Raw genomic sequence first — 18,257 nt, forward strand, 5'->3', positions numbered from 1 at the left:
AAATGCGTTACTTTCAAGATAATATTTTTTGTTATAAACAAAAGCACATGAAAATCGATAGTTAACATATTTGCTACCAGAGTTCAATACCCGATGCTCGATCGTCAACGTTCTGATACAGGCCTGCTAGGGATTTAAAAAATTAGTTAATTACACAAATCTGTTTTGTTTTAAATAAATTAAATTTTGCTCCTACCTTGTTGATCCAGATATCGCTAAACTCTGTTCGTGTATACGTATTATACTACTATTTTAATTTATCTTCGATCATTTACTTGTTTTAATTATTAAAGATTGCGAGTGATTCTTTCTTTTATTTCTTAATCGCATCGTAAGTCTTTTACAGTAATTAAAAAATAACTGATTTATAAAAGTATAATTATAATGTATACAATAGTAAACTGTGACAATATATTTGCTAACAAGATATCAAGTGAAAATATTAATATTTTAGATCGCTAACGAATAAAGTTCGTTTTTTCAGGAAATATGAAAGTTAGAAAAAATATAGTGCAGATACAATATTTTATGTTTGCTATACACAACAAAGAAAATATTTTTATTCACTGCACATTTCTCCCTAATTTTTCTTCATCTTCTTATACTCTTCACGCTTTCTTTTAAAGTGGCAATGTAAGAACATTGCGATCAACTGTTGATCGGAAAATCAGAATAACGAACAAAGATTATAAGGGAAATGTTAAAGAGTTTCGATCATTCGCTTAAATCTAGTCACTCTACGGTCGTTGATTTTCTCATTAGAAACACTAGCGAGAAATAATTGCATAGGTGATTAGCGTCGACAAAGATAACGCAATGGAATGAAATTTCGCTGAAACGTTACTAAACGTAACTGCGATAAACCGAGGCTTAGAGCGGGGAACAGTACCTAACAAATAATGCAATTTTAGTCGCCTTTTCTCGATCTACGATATAATTTAATAATTAACCATAATCTACTGTTCTGAGATGAAATTTTTCTATAATACCGAACGTGTATCACTCTAATATTCTCATCATTGATTTACTTAAAGCTGCCTATTTGATTAATCGGTGCACGTTCTATAAAACGATCGCATTAAAGCTATTGTATCTGTTGGCTGAATAAACGAAAAACGTGCGTGCGCATACGCGTTGCCTAAAGTACTCTGTACTTGATACGCGTAATAACGAATATATGTATGTATAAATACGAAACAACATCGTACATAACAAGTAATTCTAAAAATTAAACTAATACTATCTATGTACATTCGTGACATATAACCTTTTTCGATGTAATCATACGTTGCCTTAGCGAAATTGATGCAACAACAATTCTGAAGTCCAAAGTGACACTTCGTCGCAAACTTTTATTCGATGCTATGTCTAATTATGAAAACATCAACTTTAAATTGGTCCTGTTTCGAACGAGTCGAGTCAGATGCATGAAACACGAATAGTTGCGGAATTGCTGTCGTATAGGCACAGACAACCAGGAATCGTTTCATCGTTTCATCGTCGGAATGCGTTTGTTACAAATAGTTTCATATTTATCTTTCTTTTCCCGGGCTCGGTAGTGGTGGAAAATAAATTCGGCGTATACTCTTATCGAACGATATATCATTAAAAATAAACCATATCGTTTATTTGACTTACTGCGTGATAAAAAAGTTGGATCAGTGGACCAGTTATTTCTGTTGAATCTATTCCTGTTACTAATGTTATCCGGTATCATTATACAGAAAATAAATTTCGATGTTCAGTCTTAATTCCTATTGTTATGAGCGTTGTTGTTGCTGCTGCTGCTATTGTTTGTATTGTTAGTAGTAACGGCATTGATATTGTTACCGTTATTATTGTTGTAATTATTACTGCTGTTGTTGCCGTTATTGCTGATCAGTGCAGTAGTAGGATTACCTATGTTATCTATTTCGCGTTGAGCACGCGAAATTTTCACCTTATCCCGTGGGGTTCCATCTTCTCCCGTTTCCATCGCAAACATCTTCATTTTCTCCTTGAAACTTAGTTTCTCAGGTACTGGTCCAACTTGAGAATTTTGTTGCTGTTGTTTTTGCTTTTCAGCAAGTCGTCTTTGCCTCGGATCCCTAAAGAAAATGGTCAAACAATTCGATAAATTAATTTGCTTTACAATTTCAAAGAGGAGAAAAGAAAACGACGTTACTTGTAAACTTCTTGAGCGCCTATCACGCCAGGTGTACTACCGCTAATTGGTATACCAGGTCCTTCGGGCGTCTTTGGAGATGCCAATAACATTTCAGCATCGTTGATGAAAATCTACAAATCCAGTCATAAACTAATAACTTTTCGTTTCTACTACTAATATACAATTTATCTCTGCACCTGTGTATCTACAGCATTGTAAGAGTATACAAGTTAAGAAAACAACGTATCGTGTACCGCATATCTTACGTTTGGATCTTCTGAAATGACATCCATAGTTGTGGACGGAATCGCGGTTAAATTTCCAGACGATACATTTCGTTGTACTGATTCGACGTTTGCGTTCGAATCATGAAAGGAGACTCTCTTGACGGTCGTTGATTGCGGGGAAGTTAATGTCATAATATTCGATGAATTTGCATTGTTTGATCGGAGGACCCCTGTCTGCGACATCACCGCAAAACTGGAACCTCGTTCCGGTGGCAGAGGCGCGTCGTTGTTACCATTTTGTGTAGCTGTAAAATCATATATTAAAATAAAACCAATAATTCATTAGCAAACAAAATATATATAGAGTGCTTACAAGACGAGGTGAGTCCATTAATGGACAAGTTATCCAACCGTAACATATTAGGATGTAACATTTGTTGACTCTTGATATGAGATTGCGGTTGCTGCAAATGATGATGGTGATGATGGTGGAGATGCTGCTGCTGCTGCTGCTGCTGCTGTTGTTGCTGCTGTTGATACATCTGTTGAATTTGTTGCTGCTTATTAGCATCTTCCTCTTTCTTTTTCTGAACTTCATCGAGTTCCAACTGCCTTCGTTTAATCTCATCTGATCTACGATGCATATCTTTGTCTTCGATGGACTGAATAGGAGCATGAGAGCCGGACTTTTGAGCAGTATTCGATTGAATTAAGGATGATATCTGCATTTGTCCGGCACTATTTTGCATTTGCATACTTTGCTCGTGTTGAAAGTTCGACGACGAATGGGAATTAGAGTTTTCTTGCTGGCTTAAACAATTCGTTTGAACGTTTTGGGAAGTTTGCGACGCGTCAGCCCCGTGCGTGATAATACTCGTACCATGCACGGTTCTATCCAGACTTTGTGCAGCATAGTTTCCTCTGACGGATTGATTGGCCACGTTGTTTCTAGACAGACTGACCTGTTGTTCCGATGCATTGTTTCGTTCTTGAACCGTCGTTGTACGAAGCAACCCTTGAAGTCGCTGTATACTTTCTGCGTCCAAATCATTACTTTCCTCATCGTCGTCTTGTTGGTTAGCGACCTCTTCGGCTCTCTTTTGAAAATCCCTCTCCAACTGGAGCGCTCTAAGCTGTTCTTCCTGTTGGGGAGTTCTATGAGGTAACGCGCTTAATTCCGCTATTTGTTGGTCCCGCCATTGTCTTGCCGCTTCCCTTCTGCGCGCTTGTTCCTACACAATTGTCACAACAATTAAAATTACAAAATCTCAACGAATGGCCGAAAAAGAGTTCGCTCTAGTTAAAAACTGTTACTGGTTTGATCACTTTACCTTTTCTCTTTCTTCTCGCTGCCAAGGATTCGTGGCACTGTACTGATACTGACGCGGTTGCAACGCGCTTCCCATCCCATTAGCCGGGTAATACCCGCCGCGAGGAGGATCCTGCATACTCGCGGTGTATCTATATAATATTACGATCAAATTTATATTAATTAAAAAAAAATAAATAATCATTTTATTTGTATGTGTATTACCTCGAATCCGACTGTTTGTTATAAAGAGGATGAGTCGAAGTGTTTGGTGGCGGCGGCGGAGGGCTTTCGGTGTATCCCTCTTCCGGAAGGGTGGGTCTAATCGGAGTCATCTCATTAGTCATCAAAGTATTACCTTCCGCCGCGATCTGTGATCTATTCATGCTATTTTCACCAGCGTACTGTTCGTTTCGTACGTCGGAATTTCCATTTAAATAATACTGCGATCCAATGGTAAGACGTTGACTTTGATCAGCTTCTTGAGAGTTCTGATCTCTCCCATATTCGAGCATCATTCCATTCGGTTGTAATCGCGTCAATTCGCTTTTTCCTCTCGATGGAGGCGTAGTGCCGTATTGGACGTGAACAAAGTTCTGCTGTTGCATGTTCTGATGGTGATGGTAATGCGGATGTTGGTATTGGTGTTGATGAGAGTATTGATGCGGGTGTTGATGCTGATGTTGAGGTTGAGGTTGAGGTTGAGGTTGAGGTTGAGGTGAGACTGAGACTGAGGCTGAGATTGAGGTTGAGCTTGAGACTGAGATTGATGCTGATGCTGGTGTTGATGTTGATGCGGATGCATATGCGGGGACTTGCTGTGTTGGATCATGTACGATCCATACTGCGGATCCAAGTAACCGTAACTCGAGGTACCAACTTGTTTCGCGCTATGGCTGGATACCGAAATCGGAGATGTGGGCACCGTCACCGGCGGACTCGATCCCAAATTTGGTTGAGAACCAAGAGATTTCGTCGGACGAACGGAGGAACTTGTCGATGCAATCGTATTTGCTTTTACATTGTACGCGGTATTTGGTCGATATTGATTCGATGGAACTGGCACGCCACCCCGCAATTCCCGTCTTCTCACTTCTTCCTGCATTTCCTGAAGTTTTGCTTCCTGTCGTATCATGTCTCGCGAGGACTGAGATCTCGGAGGTGGTGGTGCGCATCCTTGTTGCGAATACAATTGCGATTGCGATTGCGACTGCGATTGCGACTGCGATTGCCCGCCTAGATAAGACTGTTGTTGGTTTTGAGGTACGTAAGCGGATATTGGACGGTCTCTGATTTGGTTCGTTTCAAACGTTCCCGGTCGATTCAAAGAATTTTGCGAACCTCTCGAGTTCTTCTGCGGCTGCAGAAGATTTCTGTAAAAAAAAAAAAAAGAATAGAGCGGAGGAGTGAAAATAATAAGAGCAGAGAAAAATTATGTAGAATTAAAAAGTTCACCTCTCCTCCAAATGCTGAGATGGACTATATCGTTGTTTCGCCGTGCCGTCTTGATTCCTGTAGATACTCAAATTCTGATAAAACCTTTCAGCTTCGTTACCTTGAAGCACGTTCAAGGCTGCGTTAACGTTACTCGAAGCATTGTTATTCGTTGTTGTTTGACCAGGATTCAAATTCGGAGAGGATTGTTGTCTACCGACCAGAAGACCGCTAGGCGGTAACGTACCGATTCTCGTCGGGTCGTGTAAATTATGACTGGAACTATTTTTATTTCGAAACATATTACGAGATAAATAGAAATGATTTGATGTTTACCAATTAGAAAGAAAAAGGATAAATTACCGAGAACGTAACGACGTTGAGCCATTAATGGCGTTCATCGGCAACGGCTGCGTGACTGGCGGAGTAACGCTATTACTGGACGATGCTCTGCTATAACCAGGGTTGAATACCTCGTGCTGTTGCTTACCATCTGTACCTACGTCTAAAACGTCCAAAATTATTCGTTACTTTTTAAAACAAATAAAGATATTTCCTCAAATTTATTTACATTTCGTTTAAGTGGATTGCGTGTGCGAGTAAGAAAGCATGCGAGTTTTACATTGAAAGCAAATGCTTATAATTTCGCGGTTCACGAAACAGTGTGTATGGTGATAATGACTGTGAATGTGACGAACAGTAGGAACAGTTGCTCCTTCGATTACTTACTGTGCAACGCTGGCACGGACTTGCTGGTATGCATTTGTTGCTGAGGAGCGGTTACGTCGCGTCCAAGTCGCGATGGTAAATCTCGTTCGCTCATGCGGCGAGGTCCTGTGATAAGCACATGATGCAGAAACATATTTGTATAGCTTTTCGAGTTACATGTATTAGAAGGAAAGAAAAGGAAAAAAAAAAAAGTAATGCGTCGAAAGAATGTTACAAACTAGATCAATGGCATGCAACGTAGAGACGTGCGCGCACGAAATGCAAACGAAATCGAACGGAAACGAACAAAAGCGAACGAAAGCAAAAATAAGCAAAAGCAAATTAAATTCGAATTGTGCGTACGAGTAATAAAATATTTTTGCAAGTGAACAATGACGACGGTTCGGTTTTTCTGCGTTTATAATCCTAAACGCAAATTTACTTCCTAATACATCATAAGCCAACTGTGTAACTCTGAGTGCGTGTACAAATTGTAATTAAAATCAGAACGATTTGTATCGTGGGGGGAGTGGTTTAACGAAAATTGTTTAACCAAAAATAACGTCGGCATGCGCGGTGAAGACATCGTATGTCCGCTAATTCGTACAACGATCATTTTCAACATTGATAGGCAGGCGCATTCAAGAATCGATTCGAGTTGCTTACGTAAAAAAGAATTGAAGTTTAGAGACATTCGAGCTAATCTCGTGTAAGCGATTGATTTTTGTCGATTCTCATCGTCGTCAATCACTGGCGGCTCTTTTTCTTCCTGTAACTTGTTGCTATCGTTAAGTTTATTATCTTGAATTTCCTTTTGATGCAAACAGCATTTATCCTGGCAACATTTCAATTTCAATTCGTCATTTGAATACCTTCGATCGAAACAAGGGCCTCGTAAATTATCCCTCGATAGTCTTACGCTCTCGAAATTGGGACAGGAACTGGAAAATTGCGTTATCGATTCATCGTCGTGTGTTCGCGTGAAAATTTTATGGCGCGGTTCAATGTGTTCAAACAACGGCAAAGTAGTCAGAGACGCACTCGAAATGAGACTGATCGGTAGGGAGAAAATCGCGCTGCTCGTATTGTCAAGATTAGACATTTCTTCAAGCTGCTCGATCACGCATTGTTGCTCAGCCAACGACAACTTTCTCGCTTTATCATTCTTTAAGGTTTCCATCTGTTTCTTGTCATTTGTGGTATCCGCAATTGACTTTCCGAGTGGTAGCTTCTCCCTTGACCAACAAATTTCTTCGACGCATTGTTCGTCATTTCTCAAATCCAATTCAGATCGGCAGTGTTTTTCAACGAGTTGACAGCTATCAGAATTATTTCCGTCTAAGTCGGTTAAAGTAAAATTCGGCTCTGATGCGAATCTTCGATAACTCTGCAGTTTCATCGATCTCAACTTGATTTATTCTGAATCATAGTTTCGGTTTCGTCGAGTTTGAGAAGTATCTAGCTAGAGCCGCCACTCGACCACAACCGAGTCGTACCTCTTCCGGAGATCTCCAACACTTCTGAGATACCTGGAAGCTTGATAGATCGCTTGATATATCACTGGAGAGATTGGTCGAGGTATCGTTGTCCAAACCGGACAGGTCAAGATTTAATTCAAACATCGTGGCGTCCGTCTTTAAATCCGCAATGTATTTTCTACTATTTTCTCTTCCGAGACTGGACAAACGGACACTGCTTCCATTACTTCCTTCCTTTCATTTCCTTCGAAACCACATTCCCGCGCGTTTTACACCTGTAAATTTCTCCCTATCACCGTTCGGTATTTCTTGCCCGTTGTTCATAGTCAGTGAATACCAGTTACGAGGTTAAATGTCCCATCACCTTCCTCCAATCGACACTCGTAAGATTGGTCGCTCGATGGATACGTTTCATCCATCTGGTCGATGTACGGTATAGAATCAAGATTGTTAAAACCGTCGTCGTGTTCATATGACCTGCTCGACAAGTGAAAATTCGAGGACACCTTGAACGAGTCATCTTCGACGTTGGAAACTAAATGGAAAGAATCGTCGCGGTTGTTCGCGAGGAAAGACGCGACTTTTGCTTCTTCTTCTTTTTCTTCTTTATGGTCCATCGCCGCGTCCGTTATACGTACCGAAGAAGATTCGATTGGTAAACGCGCGCACGAATCGTTTAAATTGTACCGAGTAAATTGATCAAAGTTCGAAACGGGACAAAGAGTCGCACCTGACACTGGATCGACCGAACGGTCTGGCAAAGTAATTGCCGTGGGCCTTGGCGCATCCAATAAATTACCCATCGAACGCGAGCTGGACGGATGCTCGTCGCTTGCTTCTTGTACCTTCGGAGGTTCCAAGTGCTCGGACTTGGGTCGAACCTTGTGCGCTGCTTGGAAACAATCAGTTAGTAAAGCGTTAGTGAAGCTAATTACTTTTCTGTAGCATGTGTTACGCAAGCGAACACGAACGAGAAAGCGTCGCGAGAATAGATCAGCCTCGAGAAATAGGGGTCTGGCCCCCTTCCGTTTCCCTTTCAAAGCTTCTCTTTCTTCCTCTCTGTCTTTTGGCTTTGAAGCATCCAGGGGAGGAGGACAGAGAGGAAAAAGAACAAGTCTTGCTACCACACCGTGTAAAGATTGAAAACTATTGAAAAACGAGTACCTCTGCTCATAACCGGTGACGGTTGCGACAATAAAGTAGCCAACCATGATATATGGCACCCTGCTTGGCAACTTCGAGGGTCCACTATCGGTCCCGTGCGCACCAGATACTCGGCGGCTCTGGAAATATTTTCATTCTTTGTAATCGATACGAGATACACGTTTCTGCAACCACTTCGTATAATCTTACAAAAGTTTAGAAAACGTTACACGCTCCACTCCACCAGGGGTTTACTTACTTTTCTTGAGTAATTCCAACTAAACTTTGTCCGTCAACCTTGAGCAGTTGATCGCCAGCCGTCAATCTACCATCCTGCTCAAACGTTACAATATCACGTACTCGTTCTACATTAATCTACATAATAATGATAATAATAATAGTAGACGTATTCGTATACTCACAGCATCGGCGGCACCACCTGCAACCACGCTTTTTATATATATTCCCAGTCTATCTTGACCGGCGCCCTAAAAACGTGACGAACAGACTTGGAGAATTGTCCGCTGATTCTACGCTCGCTTAATGATTAAAACATCAAACTTGCGTCTGACAATGAGTCAGAAAACGTACCTTTGCCGCGACAATGCTCAAACCCATCCCGTTGGTAGATTTGTGTAATTTGATCACGTGTATCTCTGGCTGAGAGGAATTTGGTCCCCCTGCGTTACAGGAATAGCCGCTACCGGATCTGTTACTCATCGCGCTGGGACTGCGAAACTAAGAGCGATAAACACTCGAATAATTAACTTTCGTCAAAGCAGCGTTCTTATTTAGAAGAAGAAGAAGAAAAGAAGAGGAAGAAGAAACAAATGACTCACATTGTTGTGATGATCAATCATGTAAATGGTCCAGTATCCGCTGCTCGTAGGCTGCGGAGCCATTCGACATAGACCGCTCGTTGCAACGGCGCTAAGAATTCTGCTAATCCTGGTGGAACTCCGCGTATCACCTCGCAACTGTATCCATCCTCGGGCAGAAGAAGCGCCAACGCGAGCGTTGGTTCTTCCTCCAGTCGAATCTCTCTGCCGTCAGCACGCGCCAGCGTGTCGGCCACACTCTCCGCTACTCGTACCACGTTCTCGATCAGTTCCGCTGGAAGTCTCGGTTCGTCAGCGGCTGGTTGATACTTTTTGTAACAACGCCCTGACCTGAAGAGAATTCAATTTGAAACACGTGGAGCTTAAGGTGGCAAGCTCCTCCGCGTTGTATTTCGGCGCCTGTAGCAAGTGCGTCGCTTGCATGATCGTTGCCAAATGGCACTGGCTCGCCAATTCGAGACCCTGTCTCTCGGCCCAGGTCTCGAGCGCGTTCAATCTTGCTTTCAATCGACGACCGAACCATCGGACGCACAAATTCGTATTCGAGACCAACGAGTTGAACGCTGTCGCGTTGATCGCGGTGAAACAGGTGGCTGAACAATTGAATAGTGAGAGCGGCATTTACTCTGCACCGCCTTAGCAGAGCCATCGTGTTGGAAAATATTTGTAAAACCCCGGCCTCTTTCGCGGGCTCGTCGGCGTCAGCCATGAACTGAGACATTGCAGGAGCTAGCTCCAAAGATATGCATCGCACTAAAGATGCGAATGCAGCGTGAACAGCTTCCGTCAAAATGTCTTGCGCTCTTGTCGAGAACGCACCCACGTGTCGATCGTTCTTCAGCATGTGTAATAATTCTGACCCGTTTGCCAACCACAGCGCCAGAGAAGACGCGTCCATGTATCGTTCCTGTTCACATCATACGGAATAACAAATTTTTCAAAGTACGTTTATAAACTGATAGACCCGCGTATTGGAATTCTTTCGTTACCTGTATCACGCGTTGTATCATGGTGGCAACATTCGCCAGCATCACGGTCAACCTGTGCGCCCTTTCCGTCGGTTGTAGCTCTGGCCTGTAATGCGTACTTGCCCGGTACCTCGCTGCAGATAAAGCGTATACGTTGGTGCAAGTTTGAATTGAGGCGCGGACGGTTCCACGTCCGTGATCACCGCGTGGAAAAACGTTTCCTCCGTTTCCTCCAGGAAACTCTAGCACGGCTGGCAAAATTGGATCCGTGCCACGTACTTGGCGATCATTTGCAACGTCCTGTAGTTCGAGCGAACGATTAAGAATCATTAGTTCCTTTACGTTTCACGAGCTTTTACGATTTCGCTTTTGCTTTTCTATTTTCTTTATTTTATCCCAACCCATCCCGTCCCATTTGTAAACCCGCTTCCTCTTCTTCTGTCCGTAAATCGTCTGATACTTAAACTCGCCACGATCGCGAAGAGATTACCTGTTACCGTCTCTGCTGCTGGTTAAACTGGCAGTCTCAACGTTTCCATCGAGATCAAACGTAGTCTCGTAATTATGGGTGGACTCTGACGCGTGCGTCGGACTTTGAGATGACCGACAGCGGAATTAGTCGTCGATTTGCTCGGACTAGATGGATGAGAAGCTTGTTCTGATTCGCCTGGCCTTGATTCTGCGACCCTTGATTCTGTCCGCTGTTCGGAGTGCCGGATGTCGAGCCGTATCGCTCCACGTTTGTCTCCTGACCGGTCAAGTCTGGCGAGCGTCTACGGTACAGAAGCAAGCTGCGTGCAGGAAAGAAACAAGCAAAACCAAAGAAAAAAAAAAAAAAAAAAAAAAAAAAAAATGAGAATATCAAGCGCAAACTAGAGCTTCTCTTTCGTTGTTTCACGACGAACGGGTGGTGGTAGTGGCATGAAGTTGGTCAAGAGAAAGAAAAGCGTGCTCAAATTCCGAGTAGGTAAAATACGCGCGAACTTTTTATTCCACGTACCAGTCAAGCGTCGATTTTTTCACTTGGCTCGTTCTCACCTGACTACTTTCACGAACACGGTTTAGTTCCTGTCTTTCTATTACCCTTTTATACAAAATCTGCCCCATTTAACTCTGATTTTTATTTCCTATCGTTCATTTGCAATTCATTCCATTCGCCTCTACACCTATTCTCTATTCTACATCTACACGGTAACGATTTTTTGTATCGTGTGTCACATTCGTGTGCCGTATCGTGCCTCTTGAATCACGTATAATCAACTCACCGATCGTAACCGTATTCGATTTGCCTCGTAGACTCGTGTCGTTGTCTGATGCGTTCTTCGGGTGCCGGATCGATGAACCGAAAGGTATGCAGTCTGCCGAATTTCACGATCGCTCCGTTCTACGGAAGAGCGAACAACGAGGCGAGGCGAGGCGAAAAAACAAATAAAAATAAAAATATAAAAATAAACAACGAAATAACGCGTTCGATAACTGCATACCTGGAGGATCGTCGTTTGATGTATCCGTTGGTTGTTCACGTATGTGTGAGCATCCCTGGAGCAAGGGGTGAGAGTAAACGATATTTTCCGTAAAAGCGATCACACAGTGTCTCGGCATAACAGTTGGTCCAGTCAACGTGAGAGTTTGAGCTTGAACAGCTTGAGGGCCTATCGGTCTTTCCGAACCCACCTCCGTCACGTTAGGTTGTAACCGATGTCTTTGCACCAGCTCCATTTGGAACGTCGCTCCCGTCAGGATTCAATTCCAGCAAAAAAGGCAATCTTTCATCTTCGTATCTAATTGTAAAAAGAGCGAAATAGAAATGTTTAGATATTATTCAGCGAGATATTAATTGTCTCCTTCACGAACCTGTGATCTAGTTCGTTCCACTTGCCACTAGGCTTTTTCTTGCGGTTTCCGAGGCACGTAATCGGCAGGCCTTCTTCGGACATGAAACATGATGGAACCTGAAAACAATAAGAAATATCAATTGTTTCTTTTTCTCGAGTGGAATAATTATCTTGCAGATATGAAGACGTTAAATCCTTTACGCGTTCAAGTGACCTACATAATACACGCGTATCGATACAACCGCACCGTTTCGTCTTGCTTCTTCTTACGATCGATACATAGACTCGTTCGAAATCGATCGAGTCGTGCTAAACCCGCGGAAATACACAGGAGACGCGAGTTATTTGTGTTTCGGCTGACTAATTGCCTCGTGTTTTTTTCGTTTTTTTTTTTTTTTTTTTTCAAGTTAAACTATAGGTAATCTCGGTGGCATACAACTTTAAGCGAAGGATTCTTACGTCTGATTCCCCAATCCATCATGTTGCATGAAACGTGTTAGTTCGTTGATTTTGTTATGGTCCCTGAACGCGTACACGTGAAGGCGCGTTTTTTCCTCCTCTCTCTTTTTTGTAACTATAGGATACGTGGTCCCTTTCCTTAGGATCGGTCGTATTAATTTTGGTCCTCTGTGTTTCAATTTGTACGAATAAACGCAAATGTAAATGTACAAGAATACACTCTATTACGTACTTGTCCAGTACTACTACTATTTTATTATATATCTGTCGGTAATCGCGATAGCTTGTCGCAGAATATCGCAAACGGAAAAAGGGGATTGGTCGACTTTCGTGTTCCGTCAACGCAACCATCTTCCATGCAAAATCTATCGTTTCACTGTTCGAAACATGCTATCATTTTCCTCTAACTCTCAACCTCCTCCTCGTCATACCAAACTTGTTACATCTCATCCTCAGTGTATTTTTTTTTTTTTTTTTAATTTTTCAAACTTTACAAACTTTTCTTTTCCTTTCTTCTAATGTCTCGTGTTCTTAGCTGGTAGGATACAAGGTCGCGAGTGGAGGACCAAAGTTTTCACACCCTCGCAATTGAACTTTCCACAAATCACCCCATTTCGGTACCTGTCTTTTGAAAAGTCGATCACCTCGATGATCGACGTCCTAGCGTCTCTGTTTTGACTCGTCGCAGTTTAGTTTTTTCTCGTTCTTCTGCCTTGTTCAATGTCCTACCATATCTTTTACAGGACAGCTGATTTTGCCTAGTCATGACTACCGTTTAGTAAAGTTTTCCCACACGAAAAACAACAGCCTTCTTTTCCCTTCTCGCGTGACGACGAGTGTTGCGGATGAAATTCTGATCGTTCAAGTTTGAATGGCAATTGACAGAAGTGATAACAATATTGACAATTACGTCACAATACTTCGCGCGACCTGAACTTGAGCATTGCAGAGAGAAACAGTGATCGGGGTGGGCGGTTCTTCGAAACGTGGCGCGCGCGCACGCCTACACATCTATCGACGTATACCCGCGTAATGTCGTTTCGTCTAGCGTCGACCAATTTGCCAATGTGTACCAGCGCAGCTATACTATTGCATGTATTCTACGTAGGAATACTATCTAAACATATCGACGACGACGTCGCGTCGGACAAACGAACGCTGTTTTCCGCGCCAAACGCTCGAAACAGATTTTTCTTTTGAAAACGGATGCGCGGCAATCAATGATTTTTCATATCTTCGCTTCGGCTTCCAAATACTTACCACGTGCAGAAGGATGATTCATGAGAATAGCTAGAGGGCATTCGTCGTCGTCCAATATGTATTCCTGTTGAGATCCTCCGTTAACGTGTTCGCTATTTACCTGTGTAATATTTCAAACAATGTTATTTACATTGTTTTAAACTATAAAACGAACACAATTAAAACTCGTGCAACAAAAGTGAATAACTGACCTGCACGAGACAATACTGCTGCGGATCAACCTTCTCTAAACCGTATTTGGAGAGCATCTCTCGCACAACGTGAACCGCTGAATCTCGTACGCTCAGAAGTAGCGTTTTATACGGTACATCCTTGCAAAGCGCTTCGCCGTAAATCTTCAATGTCCCACGGTGTCCGGGCCACCATCCTTGCTGCGAAACTGCTGCAGTTTTTCTTTCTAACTTTTGCTGACGTCGCCTCCTCATCACGGCTTCCGGATTCGAATGCTTCTGGTAAAGCTAGTTTCCGGCAATCTAAAACCAACAAACATTGCTGCTTAAGCGACACGCTGAACGTTTCAAACAACGTCATGCCTACCCGTGTACAATTTTTCAGCCACGCCATTCTGATCGAGGGGTACTGTGTTTTCTCTTGTTCCAAACTCTTTAGGCGGACTCAGTTTTTCTTGTTTCTTCATCTGTTTCTTTTTTCCCGTTTGCTCAGCTTTCTACGAAAGCTGGACCCCTCCGAAGAAGAGAAGCCTACGCCTTGCGCGTTCGTCTTATCATCGATCCTCCTCAACAGAAAACGTCCTTCTCGATCATCGATGTGCCAATTTAGCTGCACCAGCAGTGGTTTCTCATCCAGACCGAGTTTACGTTCGTCTGCCCAAAAATAATCGCAAATAAATAATTAAGGAAAACATCGAAAAATTGAATTAATGTCGATTCAACGTTTTATTTACCGCCGTTTTCGTGTATTTCGTAAAGCGCATACTCCGGAACCGAGAGCATTCGCATATCTGGACGGAATTTTTCAATTAAAGTTTCGATCACCGCTTGACTCGTCGCATCTGATGCTACCCTAATACATTTTGTCGCCACTTTCTGACCGCTGTCTTGAAAATAAAATCTCATTACACCGTGAAACTCCAAATCCTAAAATCAAAATCAGATGGATAAAGCTAAGGCGTACAAATTGCGACGGAAAATGTTTGAAACCGCTAAATCGTAAAAAAAAAAACAAGCTTTACCTCGTTCGGTTCCGAAAGTTCAAACAGATCCAATCTATTGGCGTTCCATTGTTGAATTACGCCACGCAGAGCTTCGCGCTCAGCTTTCTTATTTGCCAGCTCCGTGGCCATTCTGCAAATATACAAAAAAAACAAACTTACAGTATTTGAAAACACCAGGGCCCCAATATGACGATTTTGGGTCTAAGAATGCGAGAAGAGGTACTTTTTTTTATGTCATATACGTGAAGGGGACCTTTTTCGGAGCTCGCCTCGGACCCCCGAAATCTCAGAGCCGGCCCTGGGAAACACTATACTGACACTATTTTCCATTGATCCTCTGTATCTTTTCTTTTGTTCTGTTATTTTCTTTTTTCAGCTGATAAATACGCGGTATCTTTCGATCGATTCATCCTAAACGATCCATCTTGTTCGTTTAAATATTTTCTTCTTTCGTACATCATTTATACAGGAATGCCTTTAACGAAATAAATCGAACGGAAATTCCTTACAGATGTTACAGAAAAATGTCGCACACATACTTTCAAACTTATTGACGCTTGATCGCAAAACGTTCGAAAACGATAAAATGGCCACTTTCACTAACGTGTTGGTCTTTATCATTTGTCTGAAATTCAATTGTTTCGAATCGAAGGATGAAAAACACGATAGCGGGTGTTAGTGTTTTTTAAATTTTCTTATCAGATTACACGGGCATGGTATGTATGAGTATTCATATGCAACAGATTACGCAGCGTCTAGACTCCGAAGCTTCATGCTCGAAGAAAACAGCTTACCGATATTTTCTGTTTACTCTTAACGCGTTGGGATTGCGTACCTAACGAGTAGAACGAGATAAATATAATATGTTGGTCGGAACATAAATGGCCTTTAAGAATGCGATAAATCAAGGTTAAAAGAAGAGTTTCAGAGAAATTTCAGTCAAGTTATAAAGCGAAGAAACTTTTGTCAGAGTGGTCGGAAAAGGGATCGGTTGAATCGGTTCCGATCGGCTCCGCTCGGTTCTCCTCGGCAATGGTCGAATAAAATCGGGATAATTCGGAGTGGAACACGTTCAACGAGCAAGTCGCATACCATACATTCCTACCTTCTTCGACAGAGTTCGGTCTTAAAACCTTAAAAGCGCGCTCGAGTAATTCGAACACGCTCGAGTACCCTCCGCACGATACTACATCCTTACAACTTGCCGTGATTGTTCCGATCTTCTCGTACCAGATGCTTGCCCGACAGTCAATCGTTCTTGGCGCGAAACGTTTTACCTGTCGAGAACACGCCTATAGTATGATTTCATCATGTTCTCTCTCTCTCTCTTTCTCTCTCTCGCTCTCTCTGCTCACACCCGTGTGTGAGTAAGCAACGTAAAAGATATAAAGATAAATGTACCTTACAAACGTAGTATACTTAAAGTATGTACAAAAAGATGGAACGTGACCTTTTATTTTGAAAGGGAATACTTAAAGCGTGTTGCGTTTTTGCTTAAAAATTATTACTGTCCCATCAATCGTATTTCCACTATTCATAATTAAATACAAATAGTAAAGTAGCGTTACCAAGGGTTATTCGTAAAGAAATAATTTAGATAAATATAAACAGGAAAACCGGTGTATAAATTATCGAATATGAAATGTAGAAAAAAATCAAATGAAAGTAAAAATAATTAATTACAAAGTGTAAAGAAAAGACAAGGAAAACTTTGATGCGTCATCGTACTTACTCTTCCGAGACTGTCATTCTTCCAACGCAGACGAACGAAATGCAAAAGAACGGAGTAGCGAAGGACGATCTAAATGAAACTGTACACTTTACCGAACGGAAAATAAAAAAACTTCTCGGTTCGTAAAATATTTGACGAACAAATGATGCATCGAATAAGTTAATAAACAATACGATCTTTTTTGCACTTGAACGTGTACCGATGAATTTTCAGAACCACGCACTAACAGTTCTGTAAGCATAAGATTTGTAAAACATACTCCCTATCTTTCCGAGTATGTACGTAAACTTTTAAATGTATCCACTCGATGCCGTAAAAGTGTATGATAATTGAGAATCTGTCGAAAATTAATCATTTTTCTATGATTACAGACAGAAATGTTATAGGTATTCGATTTTAGCGTTACGGGCCCCGTTAGCGCGGATACTTTCGAGACGTTCACAAGCTTGCTTCAACCTGCGACTGCGTGTAGGAATCCAACATTTTTCTTCTTCTGTATTTCGACACTAATCCTCGAAAGGATAAACCATCGATAATCGTGCACTAAACATTTTAAAAACAAACGCCACACCCAACGTTTATTCACACAATCAACTACTATGTATATCCTAACGTATCTCCAGCCGCGTAATTACTAACGAACTGACCGATGCAAACGGACTCGGAAAGCTTGGGCCTCAAGAGTGGGAGAAACATTACCTCTTACTATAGCGTTTTCTTTACCGACCCCACATCTCTTTCTCTTTCTCTCCCTCTTTTTCCAACCCATTTCTACCCCTACTTTCCTTTCTTGCTATTCACTACCATACCCCACGATACAGCTTGCTCCGATCTGATCCGATTCATTTCGTTCTACTCCGTTCCGTTCTGTTCCGTTCCGTTCCATTCCGTTTCGTTTCGTTTCGTTTCGTTCCGTCTCGTTCAGTTCCATTTCATTCCCCATTTTCCGCATGATATTTGAATACGATAAATAAGCACTTATACCTCTAAAAAGATTTTCTTTTTCTAAACAAATGAGATCAGTCATAATTATATTACTTTACTACAATTTCATTGGGGCCGTTACATAGAAAACTATACTTTGACACATAAATGAAATATCATTAAATAAATCGAAACTCTGGCAAGAAATAATTACGTTGCAATTACGTTAACTGAATCTAAAGAAATATAGTGTACAAAATAGATTCACGGTTTTTATTTGCTCTCTTTTAGCTTATGAAACACAGCGTTTATCGTTATAGCTGTGTATATAAACTCGTTGTAGAAACGAATCTAATTTTCGTTGTACGGCTTCGCTGGTAACTTCATTATGCGTTACATCGTTAGGTCAAACAAGTGGAATACGTTTTCGTTTTCTATATTGTAACACGGAAACAAGAGAAAAACAAATTCGATCGAAATATGTACATCATTTGCCTTCTTTGAATATTATTCCAACGCAAGGTTTTAATTACATGATATTTATATCAAACTTTCGCGTAAATTATGATGTGTGACGCCCGACACATGATAACCATACTCTAAAAATGCTGTTCGCGCGAC

General features: G+C 41.7%; 1 protein-coding gene across 1 annotated transcript; it reads right to left on the reverse strand.

Annotated features, from left to right (window-relative positions):
• Positions 1 to 294: 294 nt before the first annotated feature.
• On the reverse strand, positions 295 to 17,401 carry LOC114879449. The gene is given in 44 exon segments (XM_046288158.1): positions 295 to 2,087; positions 2,165 to 2,277; positions 2,413 to 2,678; positions 2,747 to 3,605; positions 3,705 to 3,834; positions 3,908 to 4,369; positions 4,453 to 5,055; positions 5,138 to 5,398; positions 5,480 to 5,621; positions 5,846 to 5,950; positions 6,491 to 7,232; positions 7,321 to 7,532; positions 7,640 to 8,191; positions 8,467 to 8,508; positions 8,511 to 8,547; positions 8,549 to 8,585; positions 8,705 to 8,778; positions 8,868 to 8,933; positions 9,037 to 9,183; positions 9,285 to 9,361; positions 9,364 to 9,595; positions 9,597 to 9,863; positions 9,865 to 10,191; positions 10,274 to 10,392; positions 10,395 to 10,491; positions 10,493 to 10,553; positions 10,743 to 10,854; positions 10,857 to 10,901; positions 10,904 to 11,025; positions 11,518 to 11,636; positions 11,737 to 11,811; positions 11,813 to 11,956; positions 11,958 to 12,033; positions 12,107 to 12,150; positions 12,152 to 12,204; positions 13,807 to 13,906; positions 13,998 to 14,155; positions 14,158 to 14,197; positions 14,199 to 14,251; positions 14,254 to 14,452; positions 14,455 to 14,630; positions 14,711 to 14,903; positions 14,999 to 15,110; positions 16,713 to 17,401. Coding segments are annotated over 44 exon segments (8,208 nt in total). The 5' UTR covers positions 16,730 to 17,401; the 3' UTR covers positions 295 to 1,747.
• Positions 17,402 to 18,257: the final 856 nt, after the last annotated feature.

Source organism: Osmia bicornis, chromosome 12, assembly GCF_907164935.1.
Source record: "Osmia bicornis bicornis chromosome 12, iOsmBic2.1, whole genome shotgun sequence".
NCBI classification, from domain to species: Eukaryota; Metazoa; Arthropoda; class Insecta; order Hymenoptera; family Megachilidae; genus Osmia; species Osmia bicornis.